Source organism: Giraffa tippelskirchi, chromosome 2 (genome assembly GCF_054371585.1).
Source record: "Giraffa tippelskirchi isolate mGirTip1 chromosome 2, T2T-mGirTip1v1.2.pri, whole genome shotgun sequence".
Lineage (NCBI taxonomy): Eukaryota > Metazoa > Chordata > Mammalia > Artiodactyla > Giraffidae > Giraffa > Giraffa tippelskirchi.
The window spans coordinates 227825253-227835370 of NC_137276.1; the positions used below are offsets into that span (position 1 = coordinate 227825253).

The 10118-nt window shown below is 47.5% G+C and overlaps 1 protein-coding gene across 1 annotated transcript; it reads left to right on the plus strand.

The window, feature by feature from the left end:
• The first annotated feature begins 2299 nt into the window (after positions 1-2299).
• Positions 2300-3306, plus strand: C2H21orf140 (chromosome 2 C21orf140 homolog). The gene has a single exon (XM_081572965.1). The coding sequence runs from the start codon at positions 2343-2345 to the stop codon at positions 3096-3098; it is 756 nt and encodes a 251-aa protein (XP_081429091.1). The 5' UTR covers positions 2300-2342; the 3' UTR covers positions 3099-3306.
• The last annotated feature ends 6812 nt before the right edge of the window (positions 3307-10118 follow it).

The following is a 10118-nucleotide window of genomic DNA, read 5'->3' on the forward strand; positions in this document are numbered from 1 at the left end:
GCCGGGGTGAGACCCCCCCCTGCCAGGGTGGGTACCAAGTCCAGGAAGAAGTCAGGCTGCCGAATCCCTTTGCAAAGAAGAAAGAGGGGCCCAGGTGGCCTTTGTCCTCTTCCCACCAGTTTGCTTGTTGGGATTTGCTGGTATGAGATGAAGGACGGGATACCAAGAAGACTTTCAGATGTGTGAGAACCGGGGTCCATAAGTATTTTTCTCTGCATCTAACAGATTAAGGTCTCTATTAAAAAAGTTCATGTTTTTTCACTTCTCTTAAGATACCGGAGAGGATGGGGAATGAGGGAGCAGTAACCAAAGCCACAAATACGGTGGAGTATTTGGTCTCATTGCTGGCAGCCACATGGACACTTTGCAAGAATGCCTCTTAGTAGATACCCACCCCGACCCCCACGCCACCCTGGCCCAGATTGGTGGAACTTGGAGTTTTAAGCATGAGGGATAAAAGGAATTACATTTTTCTTACATTTTGCTATATTGCTGGAGGCTCTGTATCACAACTTAGAAAACAGAATTTATATAGAATCAAAGTTTCAAATGGCTTCCCAGGTGGCTCATTGGTGAAGAATCCACCTACCAATGCAGGAGACACGAGTTCGATCCCTGGGTCAGGAGAAGGAAATGGTAACCCACTCCAGCATTCTTGCCATGGACAGAGGAGCCCGGCGGGCAACAGTCCGTGGGGTCGCAACAAGTCAGACACGACTGAGCAGCTGAAAACACAACACACACACAAAGTTTGAAATACGGGAGATTTTGACTCTATAAGCTACAAATCCCAAAATAATCAGAGGGGGACTTTCCCCTGACATTTCATGGAGAACTTATGCCTACCTGGTTCAGGTTTATTTTAAACACAGGTGATTGCCTAGACTTTGGGGTTTAAAACTCAGTTTTGGAAATTGTGGAACATCTTGCCATCTTCTTGAAAAATGGGTAGCGGATGACCTAAGCATGGGAATAAACCACTGACCATGCCCATGGATTTTCTGTAAACTGTTAGGGGTTTAAGTTCCTCTGTCTGATACTCTCTTCTACCACTAGGGGGAGATAATTAATCACTGGTCTGTCACTAAGTCGTGTCTGACTGCAACCCCATGGATTGCAGCCCTCCAAGCCCCCCTGTCCTTCATTATATCCTGGAGATTGCTCAGATTCATGTCCATTGAGTCAGTGATGCCATCCAACCATCTCATCCTCTGTCGTCTCCTCCTCCTGCCCTCAATCTTCCCCAGCATCGGGGTCTTTTCCAACGAGCTGGCTCTTTGCATCAGGTGGCCAGAGTATTGGAGTTTTAGCTTCAGCATCAGTCCTTCCAATGAATATTCAGGACTGATTTCCTTTAGGATGGACTGGTTTGATCTTGCAGTCCAAGGGACTCTCAAGAGTCTTCTCCAACACTGCAGTTCAAAAGCATCAGTGTTTCAGCACTCAGCTTTCTTTATGGTCCAACTCTCACATCCATACAAGACTACTGGAAAAACCATAGCTTTGACTATAGGGACCTTTGTGCGGAAAGTAATGTCTCTGCTGCATACACAGACATAAACCACATACATGCTCAGGCCTCACTAGACATGTCATGACTGTACCACTGGGAGCTGGCACAATTCCTGGTGCATAGTAGGTGCTCAGAATGGGTGAAAGAATAAATATAAATATGACCCTTACGACCCACGTGGAAATGAGTCAGGAACTTGGCTCATCACTGTTAACAGGTTGCTGTCAGGGACTGAATTCTGTCTCCCCCAAATCTCATGGTGAAGCCCTGACTCCCAGCACCTCAGAATGTGACTATATTTGGAGACAGGGTCTTTAAAGAGGTGATTAAAGTACAATGAGATTCAGGGGATGAGCCCTAATCCCAAAGAACTGGTGACCTAATAAGGAGAGGAGATTAGGACAGAGACATGTGGAAAAGCCAAATAAGAACACAGCAAGACAGTGACCATGTGAAAGCCAAGTAGAAAGGTCTCAGGTGAAACCAGACCTGCTGACACCTTGATCTTGAACTTCCAGCCTTCAGAACTGCAAAAAAATAAATTTCAGCTGTTTTGTTATGGCAACCTTAACAAACTAACACAATTGCCAGTCTCTCTCCAGACCTACTGCAAACGTGATGTCAAAGTACCATCGTGGATGGCTAGCAGTTCCTGTTCCCATATCATAGAAGCCAGACAGGGATTGCTCTCAGTGTGTTCCATGATGCCTTGAAATCCAAAGTGTATCTGTGGGACCAGCTCAGCTGTAAGAAAGCCCTTTATGAGGTCATCATGCTACTCTGGCCAGAGGGAGACAGACAAATTTTGAAAAACACTTGAAGACCTACCATGCCTCACTTTGCAAAACCTCTTTTGAGAAACATCATTACCAGAAATCTATTCGATAGCATCAAGAGGAAGCAATGTCGCCAGTATTTGCAAACCCTGAGAACACTGCAATACGATGGGTTTACAACAGTGTATTTTGGGGAAACCGAAATCCCTGAGAGTCTTGTAACTGGGGAGGACTTTAGTGATGGTTATTACATGCCAACTCCAACCTGGTGTATTGTGCACGCCGGTGGTAGTCAAGGCTGGGTGCCGTGGAAATATCGAATGTTCCTAAGGGATGAGTTATGCGTCAGACAGGAAGACAACCTCTTCTTCGAGTTCTGTGATGTTGTGAAGAAGACCTATGGCAAGTGCACCGTTGTGGTCAAAGAGAGAAGGCGGCAGGATGAGATGAGGCTGAAGGAAGGCAAAGAGACCGAGGCCCAGGTCCATGTTCCCTCAGTGGTTAACTTAACAAGTGTCACGTGTTGTCCTGAGGTAGCCAAGTCCTACGGCCATAAACTACTCACTCTGCCTTCTCCTTATAATTACCTGAACCCTTTAGACTCAGCCTGGTCTTCTCTGAAATGGTTTATCATCAATAACAGGAAGGAGTTTTGTCTGCAGTCTGTGGACGGTGTCTATTCTTACCAGTATATACTCTTCAGTGATTTAATAAGCAAAGGAATTGAAAAGATAAACCTCAGCAAATGGAGGACAATAACTAACAAAGTACGAAGATGGGAAAACTACTATCTTGGTAAATTTTCTTAAGGGAGGTGATCCCTCCAACCAGTGCAAGGACGGTGCTGTGGGCATGATCTTTACTGATTCTGTTGGCCTGGATTCTGGACCACTGTGGCCAAAGATGCTCTAATAATGACCTCGCAGGGATCCTGTGAGAACTGAGGTTCCTAAGGGCATTGGTAAATGCTTATGGTTTGCTGAGGGGTTTCATTAAATCTTATTGGTAAATTAGTAATCTTAACTCTCATTCTTGCCAAGGCAACTTTGAGGGCTATTATGTCCGTGGGAGGATTCGGGTTAACCCAGTCCAAAGGAGCCTGGCGGTGAGCAGAGGTGAAAAAAGCTAAAGGTTGTATGGTCAAAATTTAGGTCTGGGAGAAAAGGAGAACCGAGTGCATGGTCACAAAAAGTTGAAATTAACTAGTGTGCCTACTGGTTTCAGTCCACCAGAGTAATCCATGGGGAGGCAGTTTGCCATCGACAGCTGTGGTCTAGGTGGTGGCTGAACTGGCGTTTTCCTTCCATTGCTTGAAAGCAAGGAGGCAGAGGGGTGAGCAAGAGACATCCAAGGAAGTGAAATCCCATGCAGATACTCCAAGGCAAGTTGGTGGTCCCCATAAGGAACCTGGGAAGCTGTGACAGTAGTTGGTTCAAGTAGGACTTGGTGGGCGACCAGGTGACATAAACAAGAGTGTCTACAGCACCTACTTTTCTAATTCATCTGCCATTCCAACTCCAAGAATCCCAACAGTTCAGTTCAGTTCAGTCGCTCAGTCATGTCCAACTCTTTGCGACCCCATGGACTGCAGCATGCCAGGCCTCCCTGTCCATCACCAACTCCCAGAGTTTACTCAAACTCATGTCCACTGAGTTGGTGATGCCATCCAACCATCTCATCCTCAGTTGACCCCTTCTTCTCCTGCCTTTAATCTTTCCCAGCATCAGGGTCTTTTCAAATGAGTCAGCTCTTCGCATCAGTTGACCAAAGCATTGGAGTTTCAGCTTCAGCATCAGTCCTTCCAATGAATATTCAGGACTGATTTCCTTTAGAATGGACTGGTTGTATCTCCTTGCAGTCCAAGGGACTCTCAAAAGTTTTCTCCAACACCACAGTTCAAAAGCATCAATTCTTCGGCACTCAGCTTTCTTTATAATCCAACTCTCACATCCATATATGACTACTGGAAGGACCGTAGCCTTGACTAGATGGACTTTTGTTGGCAAAGTAATGTCTCTGCTTTTTTATATGCTGTCTAGGTTGGTCATAACTTTACTTCCAAGGAGTAAGCGTCTTTTAATTTCATGTCTGCAGTCACCATCTGCAGAATGCCAACAGGAGGTCATTAGAGCATCATGCATTTGCATCTTGGGGCCCTGGTTGCTGAGCCACCTGTGGTTGATACAACAGCATCCTATTCAAGTTTGGAGCTGCTGTTGATGGTAGTTGTAAGGATTAGTGGTGGCATTTTTCACTTTTATAGAAAAATACCTGCCTCCTATTAAATATATCACAAAACTCACTCTTGTTTATGTATGTTCAGGCATTAATTTTACAATTGAAGTGATTATGCTGGGATATGTTGAAAACAACATCTGAAAATTGCTACCCAATTCCCAACAGACTTGCCTATATGTCAGACGGGGAGACTAGGTTTCTGCTAGCCAATATAAAAGTGAAAAATGCCACCACAAATCCTTACAACTACCATCAACAGCAGCCCCAAACTTGAATATTTGCTTGTTGCCCTGCCCTACTCACTTCCTAAAAGTCTTTGGGAAGCATTCTGTCAGAAAAGAGATGTTCAGTGGTTTTTCAGCAACTAAGTGGTGGACTCCCACAGCATTTTGTGTTCATGCATTTTATCTGGGGATGAATTTCACCCACCAGTGCCAGTCACTTGGAACCACAGTCTCAGCTGCACCTCCCACTTTACAGCCTCCTGTGTTGTATGAATTTCTTGCGACAGCTGTAACAAGTGACCACACACTTGGTAGATTAAACCAACAAAAACTTATTATCTCCCCGTTCTGGAGGCCTGACGTCTGAAATCAGTTCCACTGAGTCAACACTGAGTTGCCAGCAAGGCCACCATCCCTCCACGGGCTCTAGGGGAGAATACACTTCTTGCCTCTTTCAGCCGCTGATGGCTGCCAGCATTCCTTGGCTTGTGGCCACATCACTCCAAACTCAGCTTCAGTGGTCACATGACTTTCTTCTCTTCTGTGTCAAATCTCTGTTTGTTTCCCTCTTTTTTTTTTTTCTTGAGGACAAGTAATAGGACTCAGACCTGCTTGGTGACCTCAGTGACGGGGGCCTGAGTGTGGGGATGTTGAATGCCCCCACACCACATTTATCTCACACTTGTCCAGAGTTCTGTAGTGAGAAGCACTAAGAGCTACACACACTTAACTCATTTCATCCTCACAACAGCTGGCGATGTAGGAATTGCCATTGTCTCCATTTCTCATAAGGGTAAACCGAAGCACAGAAAGATACGTAACTCGCTCCGGTGTGGAGGAGCTGAGTTGCAAATCCGGAGCTCCCGGTTAAGAGCCGTTATTCACACAGCCCCTCCACCAATGAGCATTCATTCATTCTCGTAACAATCCCTCTGTTTTACAGATGGGGAAACTGAGACCTTGAGCAGACACTTGGACCTGTCAGATTCTAAAGCCCACGTGTCCAGCTGCATGCTTGGCTCGGTTAATGAAGCCCACCTTTTCTTTCTCACCACACAATTCACAAGGCGTAAGGCTCGCCTCTGACATCAGACAGGCATCAGCCAACAAAACAGCTGCCTCCAACTGGACACCACAGTAAAATGTATTTCAGCACACAATTGAGCCAGAGGCAGATGCCTTTTCAAGACACATGATTTTGCAGTGAGAAAAAAAAAAAGGAGATTTTCAGGTTATCAAATGAACGAGATAGACCAACAGGAGTTATTTTTCTTTGAAAGCCAAAATGATCGAATAAAGTGCGATTAGGATTGTATGCCTTCAAGGATTTGTTCACTCATTAGAAAAACAAGAAGGGGAAAGAGAACATTGGTATAACCGGAGATCAAAGGGCCACTGTCAAAGTGTTGTGGGAGTACATAACATCATACTCATAATTAAGAAATGCTGCTTTATAGCATTGAAACATGTATATTACCACATGTGAAATAGATCTCCCGTCCAGGTTCAATGCACGAGACAGGGTGCTCGGGCTGGTGCACTGGGATGACCCTGAGGGATGGGATGGGGAGGGAGGTGGGAGGAGGGGTTCAGGATGGGGAACACATGTACACCCATGGCTGATTCATGTCAATGTATGGCAAAAACCACTACAATATTGTAAAGTAATTAGCCTCCAATTAAAATAAATAAATTAAAAAATACATATATGTATAAAGAAATGCTGCCTTATGCCAAGTGTGGAAACTTCAGCAGAAGAGAATGGAAAGTGCACTGGGTTTCGGGAATCAGATGGACCTCGGTAGAAGCTCAAGTTTCCAACTTGATAACTAGGAGAGTTTGGACAAGTTACTTTACTTCTCTGAGGCTCAGTTAACTCATTTGTAAACTATAGAGTTAAGGGCTTTAAATGCTGAGCACAAGCCATGTCACTACCTCAAGAATTAACATTGTTACAGTACAGGCTGGGGTTCCAGAAACACATCCACCATGAGACCTACTGTCGCTGACCTCATTTCCTTTTCACTCTTTTAGGAAAACTCTTGCTGCTTTTTATCATTTGGTTGTAATTAGGGTAGACACAGCCATCTTAAGATACTTTGATCAAAGGAAATGATGTTCACTGGCATTTCTTTTCAAGCCATCCGTGATAGGTTAGGAAAACAAGAATAATAAAGTTTCTCCGGGGGGGCGGGGGGTGGTGGACCAGAAGGGATGGTGAGGATAGCCTGAAATCTTTGGGGGGAGCAGCGCTTGTATGAGATAAACAGAGGATGTCAAAACACAGCGGCCCTGGGTGTGTGGACATGTCCCCTGGAGGAGTCTTTGTGATGTCGGTGGCACTGACTCAACCTCTTGTCCTCTTTGGTCCTCACCAGCACTAACAACCACATCGCCACTCCCTTACCACAGTGCTTCCCCCTACACACCCCCAACTCTAGGAGGTGGGATGTTGGGAAAATGGTCCAGCCCTGGGATGAGCCCAGAAGTAAATAGGAACATGGAGCCAGATGCCTACTGGCTCTGCCCTTGACCATCAAGGAAGGTCCAGGCTCAGCTGGGTTTATGGAGCCCACACCTGGCCAATCAGGGGACCAAGCTGCACCCCCACCCCAGGCAGGACAAACTCCTTCCATCTGTGATTGTTTTACAGAACGTTTTTACATACTTGACCTCATTCAGTTTAGACAGCCACCCTGTGTATAGGCAGGGCAGTGATCTTGAAGCCCATTTTACAGATGAAGACGAGGCCAGGTGGTAACTGAACTCACCTGGGGGCATGCACACCTGTAGGGACAGGAGGGTCAAAGCTAGAATCCACGTCTCCCTATTAGGAAGCACTCACATCCCTCTCTAGCTGGCTCTATGGGTCAGCCAGGATCAGGCCAGGCTACAAGTAGTGGAGCCCTAACCACAGAGGTTTAAACAAAGTAGAAGGTAACCCCCTAACCCCCCAACCAACACAAGAAGTCCTAAGGTGCTAAGGTGGCGTTTCACGGTTCATAGGATGGATCCATCGTCATAAAGAGCTCAGTGTCTTATCTTTTCCTTCCACTGTCCTAGACTTGGTTCCATCCTTGAAGTCCTAGTCCAAAATGGCTGCTGAACAGGTCATTGCATTGGCATTCCCAGCAGAAGAGAAGGAGCAAAAGCGGAAAGAAGGACTCCTCCCTTTTAAGGGACTTTCCAGGAAGTCTCACCGACCAGACTTAGGCTCAAGGGAAGCTGGGAAAGGCGGTCTTTACTTTGGGTGGTGATGCGGCCAGCTGAGCATCCCTGCTTTCCTTCCTTTGGGTGTGACCGCTCGTCCACTCAGCAAAAATGCGAGCACCTTCTATGTGCCTATAGTCTGTGCCCTGGACAAGGGTCCAAAGAAAGCAAGCTCGGGCCCTGGAGGCAGTCAGGCTGGTGGTAAGGAGCACCTCTCGGTCAGTGAGACACTGGAGGTGAGGGAAGTGAGGGGTCAGAGTCCAGGGCTGGTGTGGGGAGTTGTGGGCAGAGTGGCAGGAAGAGATGAAACGGGCCAAGCCCAGAGGAAGAGGTGCAGCTTATCACAGAGGGAGAGAGGGAAGGGACCGTGCACCCAGGCAGAAAATCAAGTGTGCCCAGGCTACCAGCTCCCTTAGTCGTGGGTTGGGTGAGCATGAACCTGTGTGTGTGTGTGTGTGTGTGTGTGTGTGTGTGTGTGTAATGGGGCATATGGAGAGTGGAGAGCGGTGTGAGTGGAATGAAAGGAAGAATGCAAATGTGGAAAGGACAGGGCGGAAAAAGGAAACAATGCACTGTGTGAGAAGGAGTCTGGGCTATTCTAGAAGGAAGGGAAAGGAAGGGGGGAACTGGGCAGGGCGGTGGGTTTCCGGTTTTCAGGTTAGGGTGGGGAAGCATAACTTTTCCCATGAGGAGTCCAGCTCCCGGTTAAATACCCTGTGTGGTTTTCCAGGCCCAACCGCGGCGGTTACAGAGGTGTCACCTGGCAGGGCTCATGGGGGCAAAAGCTGCCCTCCCCCTGCAGACTTGGAGACAACCCGCACCCTGCAGTCTCTGAAGGGAGCTGCAGTCGAGGACCCAGGGCCCCCCCGACCTGGAGGGAGAGGGGACTGCAGACCTCAGGCCCCCAGCCTCTGCCCACTGGGGCCGGCACCCCTCCTGCGCTTGGAGCCGAAGCCAAAGGGGAAACTGAGGCCCCCAGCACAGCTCCCCTGGACACCCCCTTGGCCCACATTTACCAAGGTCTTTAGTGCCCGGGCACCTGGATGCCACCCACCCCCGCCCAGCCAGCTTCCCTCCCCGCTTCCTCTTGCATCTCCCTCACCCTGTGACCCAACGCAAGCTTACTCCTTCTGGAAAAACCTTTCCCTGCCCCCTGCCTTCCCCTCCGGCTCCCACTGGCTCTGTCCCCGCCCGTGAGGTGCGCAGCAGGCAGCGAAGCTGGGAGAACTTCTTTACAATTTTCAAATAACCAGCTTGCTGTGTTTTCAGGTGAAATCCCTCCAAATTTAATTCAGTGGAGCTAATTGCGAATCTGAAAAAAACAGTACAGTACAAAAAAAAAATCAATATATTAGTGTTCAACACATCTGGAAAGGATTGAGCCAAGGAAAGTGAAAAGTGAAAGAGAAAGTAGCTCAGTCGTGTCCGACTCTTTGCGACCCCATGGACTATACAGTCCATGGAATTCTGCAGACCAGAATACTGGAGTGGGTAGCCTTTCCCTTCTCCAGGGGATCTTCCCAACCCAGGGTTCGAACCCGGGTCTCCTGCACTGCAGGCAGATTCTTAACCAACTGAGCTATCAGGGCCAAGGAAAATATTGGGCCAATTATTTGAAAACTAACCAGTTATTTGTAACTAACATTGCTCAGTGGACAGAGGAGCCTGGCTGGCTACAATCCACAGGGTCACTAAAGAATTGGACATGACTTAGCCACTAAACAACAACGAACCTGTTACTCAGGTATAATTTTGTTTCCTGACTTTGCAGATCACACACACACACACACACACACACACACACACCCTTTCACATACACACACACACTCTCGAAATAATGCAAATGGCACTGTTTCTTTTTTTTAATTGTTCTTTTTATTTTTGTCTGTGTCAGGATCTTTGCTTCTGGCCCAGGCTTAGTTGTCCCACAACATGTGGGACCTTAGCTCTCTGCTTGGAGATGGGACCCGCGTCCCCTGCCTTGGAAGGTGGATTCTTAACTACTGGACCACCAGGGAAGTCCCCCAAACGGGCGATTTCTATTTCCTCACACCCTCCCCGCTCTTCATAACCTGGCCTCTGTTCTCAGCATGTCCTCTTGAAGACTTGATGACCCATGACTTTGAAGACCAAGAACTGCCTGCCCGGTCCTTGCT